The sequence below is a fragment of the Saccostrea cucullata genome, unplaced genomic scaffold (genome assembly GCF_032062105.1).
Source record: "Saccostrea cucullata isolate Sc308-1 unplaced genomic scaffold, CSIRO_AGI_Scuc_v1 ctg816, whole genome shotgun sequence".
NCBI classification, from domain to species: Eukaryota; Metazoa; Mollusca; class Bivalvia; order Ostreida; family Ostreidae; genus Saccostrea; species Saccostrea cuccullata.
The window spans coordinates 36297-58730 of NW_026927602.1; the positions used below are offsets into that span (position 1 = coordinate 36297).

The 22434-nt window shown below is 30.5% G+C and overlaps 1 protein-coding gene across 1 annotated transcript; it reads right to left on the bottom strand.

Moving 5' to 3' along the window:
• Positions 1–708: 708 nt before the first annotated feature.
• LOC134274933 (uncharacterized) lies at positions 709–21034 on the bottom strand. Its single transcript, XM_062757177.1, has 20 exons — positions 20994–21034; positions 20452–20483; positions 19351–20193; positions 19027–19107; positions 17518–17640; positions 15492–15605; positions 15322–15387; positions 15091–15215; positions 11742–11828; positions 11265–11357; positions 7743–7865; positions 5652–5856; positions 5308–5451; positions 4899–4984; positions 4404–4474; positions 3811–3923; positions 3466–3711; positions 2399–2957; positions 1279–1352; positions 709–862 (listed from the first exon to the last, which is right to left on the bottom strand). The coding sequence occupies exons 1-20, from the start codon at positions 21032–21034 to the stop codon at positions 843–845; spliced, it is 3246 nt and encodes a 1081-aa protein (XP_062613161.1). The 3' UTR covers positions 709–842.
• Positions 21035–22434: the final 1400 nt, after the last annotated feature.

A 22434-nucleotide genomic window follows, 5' to 3' on the forward strand; every position in this document is an offset into this window, starting at 1 on the left:
AAACATACTACAGAGAAGAACTGAGCTCAGAAATATTTTTTTCACTATTACAATCTGTTCAAGTGACTCTAAAACAATGCTTATTGATAATGAAAAAGTCAGAAAAAAACATAAATTAGAAATTTTAGATCCTATTTACCTCTGGTTCGAGCTCTATGTGGAATGTGAACAGCCCTTTCTCGAGCTGGAACCTGTACATAACCCCGTCCCTAAGTATGCGTTTATGAGAATCTTTTTTGAAAAAAAAAATCAATACTGCATGTGTTAAATAAAATAATCTAGCTGTGCTAACAGATCGTGTGTGACGACACTGAATTGTTGGACGTACAGTGTAGGGAAACAAAAACTCAAGGACAGCACCCTTCTAATATCAACTCAGAGTACTTCCCTGTACTAATTTAAGTACATGGATGGTATATTACAAACACTTTTTGCAAATGCCTTTAACCATTTCTGAATCGTTTTATATTATATTAAAGAGAGATATTAAACAAAAATGCAAAGATATCATATTCATTGTACATCTCAACGATGGCACATAGTGCAAGCTGATAAATAAATAAAACACAAATGTAACATGGAATGACAAAGATACTAGACAAGTGTTCTTAAGTTCACACGAATTATGCAATCCATCTATCAGCTCTGGTCGAATATAAAAAAATGAAACAAGAGGATAAATAATAATTAATAGCTATGTTTAATCTGTCAATAACAAAGCATGAATATGGCACTTGTAAAGTTTAAATTAAATCCATATAATCAGTTTATTTTGAAACAATAAAGAATAAAAAAATTACTATCTTTTTTTTTTATATTACAAATTTATTTTGTTCTCTCTGTCATTTCACTTGATCAGGATCTGAAAAAAAAAATCAGTCAGCTAAAAAGTAATCCAGACTGATACTGCTTTTTCCGTACTATAATATATATGCAGTAATTATCTGTAATTCATATATAATTTCAGGCAGGCTTTCAATACTTAAATGTGCAAGAAAAATGAAGCTGTCAATATTCATCTCTGACTTGTCATGATACATTTAATGTTAAAAGATTTCATATTGCGTTTGATAATTAAAATTCTGTACTCAAATGTTACATGTAACCGCCAAATAGAAGATCAGAATTTGTCTTCCTTTGAGAATTTTCCCCAAACGAATTAAAGATGATGAAAATTATAGAGACAAAATTCGTAAGTGTTAAAAATTTGTGTCGTTTCTTTTTTTTTCAATAATACTTCAAAATGTAAACCCTATTATTTAATTCATGTTTAATTACCAAATCTCCTGATTTCTGATATTTCCTTGGTTTCTGTGTTGATATGTTTGCCTTGAAATAGCACAACTCTGAAACTGAACATCAATCATATTTGCTCAGCAAATAATATTCAATTTTAGAGACTTTGCGAATAAAATTGAAAGTCAAATATTTCTCATTTCTGTATACTATAATCATCAAAAAGATCACCAATAGGTGATTAGGCCATGAATCTCCTACTGTATGATATCAAGGTATAAACTTTAATATAATTAATATGATTGAAAATATACTCAACAAAGAAGAAACGCATATTCTGATTAAACATGATAATCTAAGTTTTCGGTTTAAACCCTAATTTTTAAAAGTGATATTAGAGTCAGTTGTGATAAAAATCAAATAAGTCCTATTTTCCAAATTGACAAGTTAAGTTGTATCATTGACTTCGCCTCCAAATTTTAGAGCCAATCTTCTTTACCAATCCACATGTCCTTTGCGACCACTCAGCGCAAGTGGATTTTAGTGTACGGACGTCGTGCACGAATACCAGCTCCTCTCAGTCTTTGAGAACATTTTGTGCATTTTATGCTGATTTCAGCAGTTTGTACAGAAGTTTCCAGTCGATTGCGCAGGTGCTGATGGAGAAGCTGACAGTCCTTTCAGGATGTGGTTTACCGCCAACAGGATCTAGGTCCGTAATATGTGTTCATAGCTGGTGGAGACGTGCGTTTAACTGCTGCAAAGTCGTTTGATGTATACCAAATGCAGTTAAAACTTCTTATTTTGGTTATAATCATTGTTAGAGCCTTATTGCGTTCATCTTAATTCAGGCTTTACATTGCCGCATTAACATTGCAATCAAAGCAAACATATGGTTTTAATAGGAGTGTATTGTTTCTCTAAATTAAAAATTTCATTGAAAATAGACTCATGATTTAAAAGAAATCATGCAAAACACTATTTTCATAAACATTAATAATCAGAGGAAATAATTCAACATTTGGGGTTTAAAAATGGTGTACTTTAAATAGGTCACAGGTATTTAATGATAAAAAATAGTTGTTCCATATACTTTTTCAAAATTTCTTTGATGAGTTACAATTATGCGTTTCCTTTTTTATTGTTGAGTATATATCCTTACCAAGAATTTTCTAAAGATATAAGCACTGTTGATTTCGGGTTTTTCAAAAATTTTTCCCTCAATTTATCTTGTACATCCTCAGGATAAAGTTTCCACTGCCCAGATGAATCCTTCCACTCCCAACACGTTGTTGCGGAGACTGAATCTTGAACGCTTGAAAAGCTATTTGTCTTTTGCTTATTATCTGTATAGTGGTCTTCCAAACGTTTTGACGTGGACACCGAGCTGTCCTTATTTTTATCATTAGACTCAGTTACTAAACATTTTAATAAAATTTCGCCACCTTCATTGATATCTTTCTCGTCTTTTAAAGATATATAACTCTTTACAGAGATCTGATTATTTGATTTTGCAGAAGGATTATTTACAATCTCTTCAGATTTAACTTTTGGCTTTGCAGGAGCACTTTCTTCATTTTCGAATTTTTGTAAAGCGCCTCCCGTTGATAGACCTGAATTTGAAACATCTGGATTTAAGACATCGTTTGAAGCACCAGTGCCTCCAAATAATCTATCTTTTGAATCTGTTGCCTGTTGATCATGTGTCTTTTCTTTTCCCCCTGAAATGAAACCTTACAAGAATTAATATCCATATACTTTTTTTTTAACTAATGTTTACCTTTTTGGACGGTAAATCACATATTTATATGTGATCAAATAATAAATCAAATTTATTTGTATTTAAGGACAGATGATACAAACAAAAAATGGATGCCTTGATTAGTATATATTTTTTGGCCCAATTTCATTGCAAATGAAACAAATAAATTTCTAGAATATTTAAAGAAATTATAAACCTTCTGTGATGTTCAAAAGCCCTTGTGAAACCATTCTTATTAATTTATACAAATACCTTTCCCTTCAAATCTTTTTTGTGAAATTTTCTATAAAAGATAAAAAAAAAAAACAAATACACGGTGAAACTTATTTATTTTATTTATTCAAACATGACCCAAGTTGTTATTTTCAAACTTTTTGACATAAGTTTGTTTGTATCATGTGTCTTTAATGTTTTAAGTCAACCTTACATTTTCGAGAGCAGAATGTTTTTATTCTGTTTTGTATTACCTGTATTGTTTGGATTTTTGACTGATGTAGCAGTAACCTTGGCCGAAGGTTTTCGTCTGTTTCTCCTGTTTGAAAAGCTATTTGAGATATCAGCAGGAAAATCAAAATCCGACCAAACAGAGTGCTTTACAGGGGGTGCCATATCCATAATGTTCAGAGAGGCACCAGTATGTTTTAAGTCTTCAGGAGACATCTTTTCTTCCTCAGCTGCATTTTGTTTTTCTGGCTCTTTTTCTTTATTTAGATCTAAACAAATTCAATCCCGAAATTGAAAAAAAAAGTAATCACGACAGACTGATTTTTATAAATATATGAAAACTTTACAATATAACAACAACTGACTACCTATATTTGTTGTTGGTTTTGACGGCGACGGTGGGTTCATTAATTGACTACTAGCAGAAGACATCAGATTCTGACGTTTTAAAGCTTCTTTAACTTCAGCTGAGAATGGATCACTGAAAAACAGATCAATTCGTAACTTCTAAGGTTGGTACAATGACCTTGTCAGCAAACACAATTTATCATAAAGTCAAATGCTGGCTGATGTCTTTTATACCAGCTGTTAATCCATTATTTACACACTCAATGGACGACGGATTTTTCCCTTTTTTCCCATTCATAACAAAGAGCACACAGTGGGTGTGACTGATCGGCAGGGGATGCTCACTTAGCCATGGCACCTGATCCAACCTCTGATATTTTAGAGGTCCGCTTTTGCTCTATTCCTAATTTGTATTTTTTACGGACTTTTGAGTCTGAATACTGTTCGTTATCTCCATACATTTCATTTATTGTGGTTGTTCTGAATAGAATGAATGCAGATATTGTATCTGGCTGTCGTATATCTCATAGCAAACAAATATTATGTTAAAATGCCCTAGTAACAAACAGATCATCGAAGGCCATGCTTAGAACAATGCAAAAATACTCCTTACCAAAGCTGAACATCAAATTTTCCGTAAAATCCAAAACGATAGCTATTCCTGTTACCATTCGGCCAACGTACCTTATGAACAAAATTCAGCAATATTCAGTAAAGATTTCTTTGGGCGAGAGTAACGCTTAGTCTTTTGCTTTCTTAAAGTTATACAACAAATTTTGTGCGATAAAAAATTGAAGGAAGCTGAGAACAAAGAGTTTTATCATTTTTCAGTTCAAGAGTATTTAGTTTCAGAAATACTATGCATTTTGATATAAAATAGATAAAATACTGATTTCTTTACTAGGAATTGTAAAATTTCATTTAAATGCTTAACAACAGAATGTTCAAATTTTCTGAAATCCCTTGTCTCCAGAATCTCAATACATGGTGGACGAATATAAAAAACATACATTTGGTATGTAAATGGGCTTAGTCCTTGTGTTTTTGCTTTAAAATATAGTCCATGTACTACAATGATCAAAGCCAGCAAAATCAATGAAAGACTTACATGGATTATAGCTCTTTCACTGACACGATAAACAGTTCCTATTATGCCTGCCCCTCCATCCTGGTCTCCCCATTCCCAGTCTATTCCTACAAAAAGGTACAGTAAAAAATACGTCTACTTTCCATCAATTACGTTTTTTAACTATCAAAATTAAACTAAATCTTAAAATAACATTATCTAAAATTTAAAATGGAAGTTACAAAATTTTATACTTGCAATTCAAATTATGATTTGACCAAATATACATCTAACTTGTATATAATGATAATCATTATTTTTTTTTATTTGAAGTAAAAAAAATTAAGCTTCATATTAAAAGAAATATTATAAAACGTAATTGCTAAAGAAATTGACATCAGAAATAGGCCTCGTATGGAAAAAAAGCATAAAGAATTCCCATTAAAAATACCTCTGGATACCAAACAGCCAACTGATATCAGCTCATCATTTAGTACTCGAGGGTCATCACATACTACGACCTCATAGCATCCATCAGCTCCATACCTGTGCCTACAATTCCCTCCTGTGTCCCATTCCACGGAAAGCCAACCAGCTGCATATAAGACATCGTATAAGAAAAAATAAGAATTAAGGGTAATTAATCATTTATCAATTTCCTGTGCACTTAGTCGACGTCAAAATTAGGAATTAAAACGCAAATACTAGTATATAATTAGTGCAAGAAATTATCATAAAATCTAATAAGAATATAAGGTTTGAAAAAAAATACTCGAATGAAATGTTAAAATTTACGGTCTTTAGAATGTCCTGTCACGGTGCCTAGTTGATGGCTATCATGGTCATTCCATTTCCAGTCTGGACCACGCCTTACCCTGGTGCCAATGTTAGGCATGTTAGGGTCCCTCTCTTGACACTCTTGATCTTTTAGTATCTCCTGATCATTGGCAACTGGCTTCAATTCTTTTAAGGATCCAGAAAGTATCTTAAATATATCATCCTGTTAAAAATACCACATAATAAAACATGTAAAAATTTATTTTAATTTTACGAAAGCTGATCTTTTTTACTATTAATAATAGTGCATATTTCTAAACTAAACTAGGATCACATTTAAGCTAAAAAAATTGCCTGTACAGTTTCTCAGACTTGTTTTAAATTCCGCTATTTTTACATAACCCGGTACAATTTGTCGGCAATATAACTTGGATTTCTATCAAGTTATTTGAATTGTGATTATCGTAAATTTATTCAAATGATTTAGTCAATTTAAACCACAGACAACAAACAACAAAAATATTGTTTTGTTTGTTTGTAGTTTTACGTCCACCTGGAGATTTTTACTCGTATGGAGACGCCATAACTCGCCAGTGGAGAACTCTAAATTTATATGTTTAATCGGAACTTTGGGCCATTTAGTAGTAAAGAAACATTTTCGTGCTGACACAGGGCCTTATCAGATTATACGGCCTCATTCTATCTACTTTCAACTAACAACGGTTACCAATCAAACATAAAACATCGAAGAATATGAAAAGCTACTTAAACTATTAGTAAAAACAAGGAAAGAAAACAAGAATCAAAGAATAAGAATTAAAGTCACGATGGAAATACACATAAGAAAGAGAGAAATGTCCAAAAGGGTTATGATTGATACAAATACTGTAAACCAACTTTTATTCGCGTGCGAGAAATTTTCGCGAAGTTCGCAAGATCCTTGTAATCGCTAATATTTCTCGCCGCGAACCGGACCTTAAAGTATCTACATATCTATTAACTACAGATAAAAAAAGCTTAATCGCGAAAAGTTATAGTCGCGAAGTATTTTACGCCTGGTAAATCGCGAAATAAAGTCGTCGCGAATAAAAGTTGGTTTACAGTATAATACGCACTCACTATCTGAACAGGAAATATGTTTAATTTTGCTTCAACAATATAAATTATATTATTTTAACATATATGTAAAGTTTTCTCAAAGGATCACTTCTTTATAAATTTGTGTTTTTTTTCTCTACAAAAAGGTATATTGAACACATATAATAATTTGTTTTTTTTCCTAAATTTTTTTTTCAGTGAGTAGAAGTAGGAGGAACTCTTTCATTGATTTCCTGAGTTTGTTATCTTTAAATTTGATAATTGATATTTGACTGTCTCTGGATCCGTGAATATAATAAAAACAATGTGTTGGGGACTGCGCTAACTAGGAAAGAGTTCGTTTTAAAATTAGAATTTTCTAGTATGAATCATTGTGAAAAAATGAATAAAAGGTGTACTTTAAAAAGACCCAGATTAAAATGAAGTTTGCACGGTGTAAAAGTAAGAGTATATATCAACTGAGCTAGTCTGACTATAATATTAAAAGGTATAAATTTGAAGAAGATTATCAAAATCAGGTTTCCTTATTTTTTGTATTTTTTTTTTTTTTGTGAATTGCTTAAAACACCTTTCTTACATACAAAAATAAGAATTAAAATTTGTGCAAAAAAAGCTTTAACGGACAAAATGATGCGATTAAGGATGAATAATAAATTTTAGGTATTAATTACTTATAAAAATTTTGACACATCTACGTTAGAAAACAACAAATAAAGATTAATTTTTAAAACTTTTTGAAGTTTCAAGGTAATTCTTTTGATATGAAATCAGATTTTAAATATATTTTCGTGTGTATAAAAATGTTTCAATAACTTTGATATGAAATCAGATTTTAAATATATTTTCGTGTGTATATGTAATGCTAATGCAATATATAAGTCGTCATATCAAACAGAAAATATTAACTTCAAATTTGTGTCTATGCACCTTTAATGTAGCTATTAATAAGTACAAGTCTGGTATAAATCAAAATGAAATTGTGTTTTATGTATAGATGTTAATACCACAAACCTTGTCATCTTGAGTAAATTCTTCTGTTGTCACTAAATTCGCAAACATAGCATCAAAAGTTGGTTTGTCCATCTCTGCAAGTCTTCTTTTGGCATCTTGGAATTGCAATTGTGAGGCAATGACCTTGATAAAAATACTAGTAATTCGCTCATCGCAATATATTGTTTAAGGACAAAAATACTGTTTTGTAGTCCTCTGGCATTTTGAAAATATGCATCGAAGAATCAAGTTTGGTTTCTATATTATATTACAACTCGTATAGTTTCATACAATTTCGGAAAATTATATCCTCAGTTGAAAAGGTAAGGAAAACGTATGAAAATACTAATATATATATATATTATTATTATATTATACTAAAAATGTAATGACATCAAAAATAACCTTGAAACTGGTATCCTTAAATAGAAGTTAAATAAATTCTCTGATAAACAAAGAAATGACAGAAGGTCTTTACCATTCTGCAAATATGCGTCATAATGTGAAGCATTTCTCTATTTTAAGGACATGGAAATAACCTCAAATTGGACAACCCATTACCTAACGGGGGCTTTAAAACTTGCTCTGACAGAATTTTCTTCTTTGTAAGCACAGTACTGACACAGACAGTTTTAACAGCCCTGTTACAGGCCGCAGCTACAAAATACTAGGAAGTTTGTCCTGTCATACTGACAACTGCATTTATCTCATCAGTTGCAAAGTTTTCCAAACAGTATATTGGTGAAACAACATCTCCACAGGAGAGTCAATAACCACCATTGACCATTAGGACCAAAAATTTCTATGAAAAGTTGGGGAACATTTCAACCTTGATTCACAATTGGGAGGATATGACAGTAGTGGCAATGATATATATATATATATATATATATATATATATATATATATATATATATATATATATATATATATATATATATATATAGTCATTCCGCCCTAATGGTATTAACAAACTGAATGACTTCACCAGAATGAACGTAAATTAGACCCAATTCCTGATGATACTAAACAAGATTATTCTCTCAATTTAGTGTAAACTCTACAGTCAATTTGCGTCACCAACTCTCGAACAACCCACATAACTATGTATTGTTTTCACCTTTGTTAATTATTTTTTCCCGGTAATAAGTCTTTAAATATTTCAAAATTTATAATGGATCATAATTCATATGTTTATATATCCCTGCCATCTTATTTTTCTTTGATTATTCTTTATTAAGTAAAGTTACGCCATTTTGAGAGAAAAACAAACGATTTACTGATTGTCGTAATTAATTAGCATAATTAATTCGTTCAATTATGTAAATCGCATTATGAATTTTCAATGCCGGACGCATTTCATAGCGGTCCGGATTTCTTTCTTTATTATTGTTCTTAAAAATTTAAAATTCAACATGTAATTAAGTATGTAAATATCTAGTGTTTATAGTAGTTTAGTAGTAGTGCTAGTTGTTTTTGTTTCTATTTTTCCTTTGTTCTTATGACTTTTTAACTTTTTTCTTTGTCCTTTGATATAACTGAAAATTTGACAATTTTTATTGTTCGTGTCGTTGGTCATTTTTAGTGTGTTATATATATATATATATATATATATATATATATATATATATATATATATATATATAAAGGTTTCCTTTATATATATCGCATTTCCTTTATAAAAAATAGAGGTTTGCTTTTATATTTCGCTTTTCCTTTATATATACAGGTTGGCACTAGTGGGCTTCCGTGCGTACCAATACTAAGCCATGGTATTATAAAGTTAACTATAGTAAGTAATGAACTACAATTTACTAGTAAAACTGTTTGTATTTACTTTACTCGTTAAATAAGTTTATGTCCCCTTTGTCGAAGATTCGGAGGAATATAGTTTCTGCCCTGTCCGTCTGTCTGTCTATTTTTTGCCTGTTTACTTGTTTTTCTGTTTGTCCGCAAAAACTTTAAACCAATAAGTTTGAAAATTATGTTTTTTAATCGTCAAAATATCTGAAAGCGCTGATTCAATTTTCTTTATCTTTACGAATGTTATTCTATGACCCATTTGAATCATTCTGTTGATTTTTCAAGTATCAATACAACTTACTGAGTTTAAGTAACAAAAAGGTTATCTTCATAAACAGTATTTCACAGAAAATCACAGTATACAATAAATCAATTATTATTTTAAAATGAGGCTCATTTTCTAGTCGAATGTCTGATTTCACAATCTTCTTGCAGGGGCCTGATGGGCAATAATTCAAACTTTGTGGTTGAATTTCTGTCATATTATACTAGTATATAAAGAGAGATTTTGTATCTTAGAGCAAAATATCAAAGTTTCAGAAAAATTGAACTGGGACAAATGTGGCCTATCTATTGTGTCCTAACTTAAGTGATATACATTGTTACATTTCACTAGACACTAGCCTATGTCTTTGTTACTTGATCCAGTTAAAAAGCAATTAGACTAAAGTATTATATGCGAACCAACAATAATTGAAAACTGCCATATAGAAAGATAGGGTAAACATACTTGCAAAATCCTCATTCGCAATGATGCCTTCCAAAGGCATACTGGCTCTATGTGTAGATACTACCAATTTAATCCATTGGTGAAAATGTGTAAATAAAGTGTTTGAAATTAAATTATGAGTTTAAATGTAATGTGGGAGATCTCATTTAACAGGCATCTGATCCTAGTGATTTAGAAATGACAAAAATAAAAATAAAAAAAAATCTAAATTATATTTCTGTAAAACTGTTGAAGATATTCGTTTGTGATAAATGCCCTAGTACTTACGATTCAAATGTAATGGTCAAGGTTAAAGTTTTTTTTAAAGTGGGTCATACCCTACAGACAAGATCAAATGGTCTTATATTTTTATGCCCATTTAAAGGTTTTATCACAGTGAATACACATGTGAAGCTTATAGGCCCTAGCACCAAATATTCAAAAGTTAAGGACAAGATCATGAAAGTTTCAAAAGCTTTGGCAAAATTTGGACTAACTCCACGCTCACGAGGCCAATTTGGTGGTACGACAAGAAAGATCTTTCTCAAAGTAAACACCCGTGAAATATGACAGGCATACATAGCCCCATCCACTCATAGATGTGATCAAGGTTAAAGTTTTTGCAGAAAAACGATATTATAAATGTACAAAAATCCTTTCTCAAATGAAAAATTTAAAAAGTGATTGATATATAAAAAGGACTTTCATTAATTTACGGATTTTTTTAAATCAAAATCAATGTGTCTCATTAGGTAAATGTTGTGATTTACATACATTTGTTCATTTGTACACTTATATTATAAAAGTAGGTTATATTTTTCTCGGATTTAACTTTAAAGTCCACTTATATTTTATTCTAAGGATTCTTGAAGATTTTTTTCAATTTTTCCTGAAAACGGGAAAAAAAATCATTTATGAAAATAAGAGATATTGTCTTTCAAGGCTGAAACCAAAGTACAAAAGAAATGTTTTATATTTTAAATTAAATTCTGTTGTGGTATCATCCATATAGAAATAGACAAAAAACTTACAACGTTGCGTGGGAACCTCCCAAGCTTTCTGGCCTCATGCAGATGGATAATTTTTCCTCCAATGGAAAGTCCAGATATCATTTCAAGTGTTGACTACAATCATAAAATATAATCATGGAAAATAAATGTACATGCATTCCTTTTTAAAATTTATATATTTATATTATCGATGGCTCGCTTATGATTGATTGATTGATTGTATATTGTTTAACGTCCCTCTCGAGAGGAATCATATGTAGACCATGCCAAGTGTTTTAAATGAATACTGCAAAGGTTAAATTTATCAAATGCTTAATTATTCAAGTCTCAATAAGAGTTTAAATCAATTATATTGCCATTAAGATCATTTTGAAGTATGCTCTAATTGAATAAAAATCAAAAAGAGTCATCCAAGAGTAAATTTATATGCGATATATATACGGACTACTGATACCTATACTTGAAGATTTTTATGTAACTACAGAACATACACTGTACCATATCTGGATCACCAACAGGAACACATTTAATCGAAAAATCTAGATTTGCTAGGTCCTCAACAATATTTTTTAATTCTCCAAGTGTCTGCAATAGAAAAATTTACCAAGTTTGCAAACAATTGTTTAAATGCTTTATATATTTAATATTTTCTATTAAGAAATTTAACGAGGCTTGGGGGTGGCAGCCATTTTTAGACTATTTCAATCTCCATTTTTTAAATTTTGGAGAGACATATAAAGATATAGAAATTGATCAAATTTTAAAACATAAAATTTTATAATTTTTTCTTTGTCAAATGATAGTTCACAGCTAAAGATACCATATCTGAAAAAAATATATTGAACAAAATCTGGTTTTTAATTTTAATTAATTTTTGACCCTACAGCCTCCCAAGCAAAAAGCTGTGGAAATCATACCAGTTGATTTTAAATTGATAAATATGTAACTAACTACAATTTTTAAAAGTCAGAAAATTTTTAAATGTTGAGATTTTTATCAAAATTTAAAATTTGAGTGATTTATATAAAAAAAAACTTATTCATCTGTGTTGAAACCGTTACATATATTATCATATACATCTTAATAATCTAATAAATCTTTAAATATCTCTTTTTAAATACAAAAGAATTAAAGATCTGATAGATATGGAGATAACAAACAGTATTCAATCTCAAAGTCCATAAAACAATACAAAATAAGAGCATCCGAAACATCAGAGGTGGGATCAGGTGCCATGGAGGAGTGAGCATTCCCTGCCGACCTTTCAAACCCACTGTGTGCTCTTTGTCATGATCGGGAAATAACGGGAAAATCCGTCGTCAATTCAGTGCATAAATAAAGGACTAACAATGAAAACCGTCAGTCAGCATTTAACTCAATGACAAATTATATCTGCTGAACAAGGTCATTTTATCAACCATAGAATTTAAAATATTTTTGTTATCATTGTTTCATCAACTTGCTTGTCAATAATTTACTATATCGTTTTAGAAATTGTTCATACGTAGAGCAAACCCTTGCGTATCGAATCAACTGAAATATATACACTCCGTATGCAGGTGATGTAGGTATATTGATGCATAAATATGGGAAGTTGACGATAGAGAAGTTAAAGTCATTATGTTTATCATATAGCTTGATTGTTAGATTATCATTCACGTCCTTTTCAAGTAAAATATCCAAGGATGAAACAGATGTGTCACCTGTGGTATCTTTTAAAGGTTCACCAGGATTTTCTCGACGTAGGAATGGAAATTACCATTTTTTGACAATATTTTATTCGATTTGAAGGCCACAGCAAGTGTTTTAATCTTTTCAAGTAAGATTTTGCACAAATTCTTTCATTGAGAGAATAGGTATTTTAAAGCGCAATTGGTACCCATTGACATTCCAATATATTGCTTGAATATCTGGTCCCTAAAAACCACATAGATATTGTAAACCTAAAATCTCTTATTTTCAGAGTACTTGTGTGTAGTCAGAAATAACAAAATAATTTTGTCTGTGTCAATGTAAATTTTGATCCATTTTTGATAAAAAAACAGCTGTTATATATGTTTTTGTATTTGTATATAAAGTTGAAAAGTTGTAATTTTTTCTGTTGATTTTGGTAAAATAAATTTATTAAAGTTCTTTGGAATTTTTTTCCATCTCCACATCTGATTCACACCACTTCTTAAATATATTGTTGCACCATACTCCGGAAGTTTTTCCTTCACTACTGTCAATATCTTAATGAAAAGTAACGAAAACTGAAATATATACACTTTGTATGAATTTTTATGAAGGTATATATGAGTGCATCAAAAATTACGCGGACTTGTTGCACAGAAAAAATATTTAGACATAATCAGGCAAAATGTCACACAAAATATAAAAGAATCTTTATTATATCGAAATTTCATATCAAAATGTTGTAAATTGGTATCAATTTTGAGTGATTTTTCAGGACATATCATTAATTCACGGAGCAGCAAAATCTTTGACGTCACAGGCATTATAAAAAATATGCGATTTATCTCTCATTTTCTCAACCTTTTCCCAAGAGTACCTGCACAGTTTGAGTTACCTTATCTACTCAACATCAAAACACCATTTCTTGTAAAGCTTAATATCTATTAAACAAGTAAAGAATATTCATCTCTTTTGTTTTAAAAACAAAAACTGCAGGGTATATATGAGATATTAGTGACTCTCAATCAAGTTCTTTATAGTCAGGATAAAGTTTTCGTCGAAAATCTTCTTCTCGTCCTCCCTTATACCCTTTTTACAGAGGTCTAACGGTCTAAAATTTCAATTTGCTATTTGTGGACGAATGTCACGAATACCCTAGTTTACTACTTGTTTTATTATGCATGTTTTGGATCTATGTTGGCGATATTTTGAGCATTACACATAATTTAGCAAAAGTGTGGTGCGCCGTCGATTCACAATCGTTTTCACGGGAATCGCATCAGAGAAAAATCACTATATTTCTGTTAATACTTCAAATATCACGTCAGAAATCTAAATACATAATAATAAAACAATTTAAAGATACATTTGAGAAAATTGTCGAAAAATATCGCGAATTATAGAATTAAATATATAGAGTTAAATTTTGGATTCCGCATGCTTTTGCTTTAACTTCAGAGTACCTCTCAATCAGCAGATACCGATAATTTTAGTAGAATGTTTTTAAAAATTAGAAATTTTGCCCAAAATTCATTGGAATATTAAAAATACATATTTCTGTGAAATTTCATAACTATATGACGTCTGTAAGAGCAAATAATAGCAGAGTCTGCGTAATTTTTGAACGGCCCTCGTACATGTAAAGGGTAGTTCAAATTCCTTTTGGATCTGTGGAATATGAAAAATATTTAAGACTGGCATTTGATTTTGAAGAATTTCTTCTTTAGAAAGGAAAGTATGAGTATAAGTAGGGTCACCACTTGTAGAATTAAATCCAAGTTCTTCTAAAATAAAATTTATAAAATGAGCCTTACAAACGAAGACAATGTTGTTACCTGCTTTGTCGGCAGGTACCAGTACGTACTGATCATGTAATCTATCTAATTCTTTTTTTCACTTCTGAATTATTGAACACAGAAGGATAGATTGTTTTCATCTTGCCCCTCAATCTTTTAATACGCGCTTTTAACATTGATTTAATACATTTAATCCATTCCGACAAGGTGTCAACGTCTTCTTTGTCATATCTGGCCCATCATATTATATTAAACATTGGTCCCAAATTTAGCATGCTTTAAAGTGTGACATTTTTGACGAAGCAATGCATGTTTGTTCAAGATCAATCGGTTGAATACGCCTTTCAATAAGTATCCAAACCACAAAAACAACATACTCTATTGGTATCGTATATATCTGGATCCTCTGGACCTTCAGGATAATGGATATCTGTAGGTCTGCCATCCGAAATTAGAATGATATTTGGTCTGATGTTCCACTTCCCAACTTTGGTAAAGCCATCTAAAACACACAGTTTGAAAACAGTGTTTTCTTTGAAGGTATTATTTCATCATAGTATTCAATGTAATATATGGTATTAATTTATAGCTAACAAAAAAAAGTTTACTTCGTGCACCGCATGAAAGTAAAAGACCTGCTCCAAAGGGTGATGGCCCATCGCAAGTTAGTTGATCTAGAAAAAATTATATTTTTTTAATTGTCCACTAAATAATAGACACATGTAAAAGGATTGAAATATCAATAACTGTAAAAAAAATTTCAAAAATATTTTCTCACCAATTGATTGCTTGATCTCGTAGTAGCGATTGGAATAATAGCATTGAAATCTATTTTCTTTTCCGAATGTGATAACAGCAACATGTTGATCCAATGCAGAAAATCTTTGAAATTCTACAACAATTATTATTATATTTGAGCAAAATAGTTTTATATGCACTATCCATATAAAGGCATATCAAAAGTGAATTATACGAGGATCATCCAATAAGTAATGCAACATACTAAATGTTGAGGCATTTAATTTTATTTTTACACAGTTGAAAAGTTTCACTAAAGAGGTTCTAACGAAAAAAAAGGCAATGAATTTTCGTATTGTCCTCGCAAAGAAATTCACTGCACTGAGCGGAAAACTGTTTATGAATGATTTCTGCCAAGAAAATGAAAATAACAGCCTATGTGCTTTCTACATAATTCGCCGAAGAATTCATATTTATAAGATATGTTTTTTTAAATAGAAAAAAGTTATCTTTTATAACATGTTTAAAGTTGTATACTTTTCAGATGGACACTATAACTTAGAAGAAAAAAGGAGAGTTTAAATATTACAATCAGTCTGGCCGATTGAAATTTAGGGGAACACCAAAAATATCGATGCTATGTGCCACATTATATCTGAAAATACTAAATGTACATGGAGAGACATCGTTAAGATTCTAAATATTAAATCATAACAGCATTTTGTAGAATTTGGACAAAGAATAAAAAATAACAATATTTCTCTCAGATAGGTGCCCTATTTTCTTACAAATGCTTAAGAGAAAACATGCGGTAAATGTGGCAACTGTCTTTTTAAAAAAAAATAATAAAAGATTTGATAAAATTGCTTGATTAATGACAAAACATAGGTGAACTTTTCATATCCGAAAAATTAGATTAATAATAATGTGGAATCAAAGAAAGGATATCATTTTATTATGATAACGAGAAGCAAGTGCTCCAAACATGCTCTAAAGATGAGTATGTTGAGGTTTTCTGTGCATGGATACAAAGACATAATCATGTGTAAAAGGTAACAGGGAATGTCTGGTAGGATTTAAACTACCAAGAGTATGTGTTATTTACTTTTGTCATATTTTTAGATGAAATATTGCATTATTTATTGAACGACCCTTGTACATGTAACACTTAAAATAAACCGCTCAAAGTATGCAATTATTCCCTTGCCTCAATGCCAGTCCTCTTAAATTGTAGAAATTATATATACTTCGACAAATGTCAGAGATAACAAGCTACAGTTAAGATTCAAAATGGGTTGGGCCTAAGCCTTATTTTAAAAAAAAACATTTACTTTGACGCAAGACAAAAATAACAATGCTTTAGTTTTCTTCAAAGAAAATAATTTGCTCACATGAGCTTTCTGGGAGCTTTAAACTAAACCTTGCTAGTTACAGTGTAGTACAAGCAATTTATTTGGTTGTTCATTAAATTCCAGATAACAAGTTATAACAGTTTGCTGATCGCTTCTTTTCTTAATATGACGTTATATCGTAAACTTTAATTAAATAAAATATTTATTTGCAGATATGTAAGAGGCCATAGACTTAAATGCCAAGTCTGCTTTATAAATTTACTCGTATATTTACCGTCCATTCCCTGTCAAGTTATACTGTCTTATACATGTTATATTTGTGTGCAGATTCATGGTATTGGTTAATAGAAGGGTTTTAAATCGATTTAGTCATGTTATTTTAAGAGATGATTCTAGATGAATCATGAAACAAATGCATACGCTTCGAAGCCCCTCCACTTACACACACACTTTAAATTAGCTCCCCCTCCCCTCCACTTTCAATTTGCTTCGACGCCTATGAAATATAGTATTTAGATATTTGAAAAGTGCTGCAAAGTTAAATGTAAAGAAATCTCGCAAATTAATATTTCTATATTAAATACAGTTGACCTGCAAAATATTTTTAAAAGGCCAACACATTAAAAAATGACTTCTTATGTGCTGTTACTTCGCATTTGAACAGGAATATTAATTCAATTTTTGGCTATAATTTAAAATGCAAATTTTGATTACCATCTAAAATATCATTAACAGTGCCTTTCAACTGCTTAATACCATCACCCTCCATGCTGGCAGATGTATCCAGAATAAATATAGTGTCAAATCCACCTCCAGGTTGATGTTCTAAAGCTTCGTCTAATAAAATATAAAATTTGAGAATTTTTAATCCATTATGAAGATATATCATATCATAGTTTTTAAGGTAACAAAAGAAAAAAAATCAAATTTTGAATTTTTACAATTTTATTACAATTTTATCTCTGTTGATCATGATTTTCTAGATATTTGTGAATTTGTAGAAAAAAAAATCTGCTAAATAATAGAGAGGTTTAAAAGTTAAAATCATATGATAGTCATAGAATTAATGATAAATCTCTGAAAAGGCTATTCTTCTTCCGGTCTGAATTTAAATATCAAAAGTTCAAAAGAGTTGCATTTTGAAAGAATTGTACAGATTTTTTTACTTAAAGTTACTGAGGATTCAATTATTGTAAAGATACCGACAAACAGAAATTTTTATTTTGGTGTATGGGATTATTTTTATCTTTATCAACAATGCATGTGCATATGTATTTTCTTCAATTCGGTCTTTTGCCATTACCCATTAACAAAAAAATATGTAAATCATATGTTGATTTCATAAATCCCAGTGGATCCTGATTAAAAGACTGCAGTTTATCAAAATTGTGACATTTTTTTTTTATTTTTACTGACCAGAAACGCTTATGACAACTAGCAATAAAATTAATAGAATATTTGATGACTTCAACTTTCCCATCATTCTTTCCCCATATCAACTGCACAATACGTTATTTTCTATTAACTCATCTGGAAATCAATGGCATGTTCTTCGTCGGATAAAATTTTGAAATTACCTATAAACAGGCTACTGATAAAAAAGTTAATGTTATATGCTTGGCTTTCAGCCATTTTCATTCAAAGTCAGCATTTCCATTTTTTTCTCGATGAAATGGCTTTTTGCAAGGTTGTTAGATTGTAATATAACTGATGTATTCATTCCAGTTTTAAGTCTTGAGAAGCTTTTAAACTTATCATCTGCTAATCATTACATTTACCTGCTCAAAATAGAGACCTCACGATGTTTTTGACCAGTCGACTGGTAATATTTATTTATCAACCTTTTCACTTCTAGTGTTTACGGTCAGTTAGAGTATTTGTCTCCTTTTCTATTTTCAAAAGGAGTTTCCAAACGGACTTATAGGCTAGGCTTCAGTTCGTTTTCTTTCTCTTTTAGTTTATATCAATTCTTTTGAATTCAAATGAAAATTGCAGTGAAGAATAATATTTTAAATTAAAGAAATGCTTAAAACAACTACTATTAATCCACTGGAGATCAAAATGTTAAACAATCTGTTAGTTTTCCTGGCCTCTATCCAATACAACAAAGATATTCAAATCGCAGATATACATGGCATTGCAACCTTTTTGGCCTCTGGCCAGCATATTTAGCAAAATTCAAAATAAGGATTTATAAAGCAAAATCATTGTGAAAATTGTTACGTTTCCTTCCAGCTAATTTTGACTCTTCTACCCAATGGTCTTTGTCAACGCGTCTTGTCTTGGCCAACATCATTATCTTATCTGAAATAATTCATATCTGGTTTTAAAAGAATTTTGATTTTGCTGCATAAAGAAAAGTTGCTAGTATTAAATCTTGAACAAGAAAAAGGAAACGTCGGTAAAAATAATATGCATTTTATCATGTTTATATGCTAACAAAATAAATACATTTCATATAAAAAATCTTGTACTTCATTTATGAGCACGATTTTTGGTTTGATTGAGTTAGTTACATGTATTTAATTATAATACATATACATGTACCTTCTAAACTAGGATACTCTGTTTTCATTTCAAAAATTTGCAAATCCTTAGTCTTCGTGTCTAACGTTTGTTCAATATTTTTCGATTCCTCTGTCATAACAACAAGCCTGTTGTCGAAGTCACGCTGAGTTCGCCTCCTTTTCAGTTTTCCTCTACTCTCCGCTGTGGTTAGAATATCCTCCATTGCTCTTAAACATAGGAATGAAGTACTACTTTCTTGGTTTTGTGGTTTGGATTCCTTGCTGTTGTTGTCCAAAGAACTCTTTACTATTTCAGACATAGATTTTTCCGGTTCAAGAACGAGAGCAGTACGATCAGCATGACTGCTTAATATAGAGTTTCCAACTGGTTCGGAATTAGAGCCTACCTCTGGGGAATATTCAGATTTCGTTTCTTCAACAGAATTATGCTCATCGTCAATGCTTCCACTGACGTCAGGATCAACGGTCTTTTCTTCACATATATTCAATTCCTCATCGGTTCTATCTTTTGTTACTTCTCCAAAAGAATTGATCGACGACTCATCTCTACTTTCAGATAATGTTCTTGGTTGTTCGTCGGGTATTTCTTCACTAAAACCATCAGATTGATTTACATCAACTTCAGTCTTTCTCTGTACATCATTCATATCTTCCTCTTGATCACCATTTTCAGTGGTATGTCGATGAAAATCGGAATTCTCTGAAGCTTCCATTGTAGTGACATCTCTTAGTTGACCAATAGACTGATTCAGTTTGGAGATGTTTTCGTTTGTTGTCAGAATTGCTATGATTAACTCCGAAATCTCTTTGTTTTGTCGGAAATCTGTTTCAGACAGTTCTACTACCTGAGCTAAGAGCTTGTCTAAGGAAATAATAGACAGTTTGTTTTTTACAATTTATAATTAATTTATTTATTTATTCATTTTTGGTGTTCATTTCTTTCCTTATGATCTTGAATGTGAGGCAATGTGATATGACGACAAGAAAGCAATCAACCTCAACATCTAATTTATTTAAACAATTCAAATTTAGAAAGGAGCATATACACGGGCCCCCGCAAACATCACAGTGGCATTTTTGTCATAGATGTAGGAGTGGACCTATATCTTAGAAATCTTACCTAATTTATTATCATCGGTCTCAGATGTTTTCCTGTAAAATAAAAACAGATATTGAAGCAGTTCTTCATTAACTTAATACCCTTTTGATTACAAATACAAACATATATAGCAAAGTGAACGATGTTAAAGTTACATGTAGTGATAACTACAAATAAATTTGTAATAGAGAATCATGTATCTTTTGGCATTTAAGTTAACTAAAAAAGTGTCTATAATGAGTACAATTGACAATCAACAACAGTAAGCTCCATGAACATTATTTCTTTTATCTAATCCAGACATGTGCATTAGTTTATCCTACACAGCCTCTAAAGAATTTAATCTCTTAGTGATGAAAAGATTTTCATCGTACTATATCCATTTTCTCATTCACGTTCTTCAACTGAAAATGCATAGTTCTGGATAATGATTTTTTTCTAACAATTGTGCCAATACGTTTACTAGAATACTATATAAATTTAACGAATTCCTTATATGTATATAACGAATTACGGATATAAATTTTATAGATCCCAGTGTGTTCGTTATAACCAAGTTTTACTGTACTTTCCAAAATCGTTTTGATGCATTTATTGCACTCATCTCTATTAATCAAGAATTTCTCTCTCTAAACTTAAAAATGAATCGTGCAATTGCCCTAGCTTTCAGCAGAAGTAATGTGATCAAGACAGCCATTAACTCTCTCTCTGGGGGGAATAAAGAAACAATTTCATCGTACCTGCTCAATGACTGCCTCCATATCTGGAAAATCTTCTGACCTTCCTTTCACCAAAAAAGAAATAAGTTCTCGAGAGAATTTCTGTTTCATAAAATAGTATCAACATTTGAAGTCAAAACATGTTAATTAAGTAGCCAAGTTCCCATCATTACCAGAAAGAATATATGTAAAAGTATGTAAATATAGCTTCATTTTCGATTTTTATTTGATTATTTTAGTTGTTTTAATCTATATATATATACATTGAAAATTTCTAATTAATCCAGAGAATGTGAATTTTTTTGCTTCCATTTACAAGTCTAAATAGTAATAAAAGTTACCAGTTGTGACTTATTTCAAATATATAGTTTAACTAGTCATAGGTATATAGGAACAATGTACAGTGCATTTGTTATTTTGATGATATTTTTTGCACATGATTTTTTTCACATTTGTAAACCAGATGCATGATAAACATATATGTTATATGCTAAAATTCTTATAAACACATTTGATTATTTGTATAATGGATTATGTACACATCACAGTTGATTTAAAATCCATCAAAGAAGTTGAATCCTTATTGGGGAACAAATTCATGTACATGTAATTGAGTTAATTGATTATTTAAAATATTTTGGCCTCAAAGAGCATGAATACACATATATAACAAGTGCATTAGCTCCACATAGTTAGACACATGTTGTATCATGTCTTAACAATATAATGTTGATAATTTGATATATTATTATACATTTGTAAATTGCTAGTTAATATGGTTAAAGTGAAAGTTTATCAATGGAAGTACAACATTATTAATGTATTTTTTTTATTTTTGACACACATTAAACAAAACACACGAGTGGTTTAACAAGATATTAGACTAATAAAAAGTAGGTGTGATTTAGTGTTAAGACACAGATATTTTTATGTATATTATATTGCAGCCAGAGCAGCTCAAAATCGTGTTCGTTGGAGTCAGTCAGTGATGTCCATTATTTTTCCTGCTGATAATTTCAATCTAAATAAGTAAGTAACAAAGTTTAATTTCTTCCTACAGTTATTTAGGATGAAAATATTTTCCGTTTGTTAGCATTTTAAAATTTCCTTATCAACTGAAAATGCATAGTTCTGTATGATGTTTTTTCACAATTCGGCTACTGGTTCTAGAATACTATATCAATTTGTCCTTATATGGATATAAGAGGATGTACGGATATAGGAAGTAATTTTATGAAAACCAGTGTGTTCGTTATAAGATTCAATTTTAAAATCGTTTTGAGGT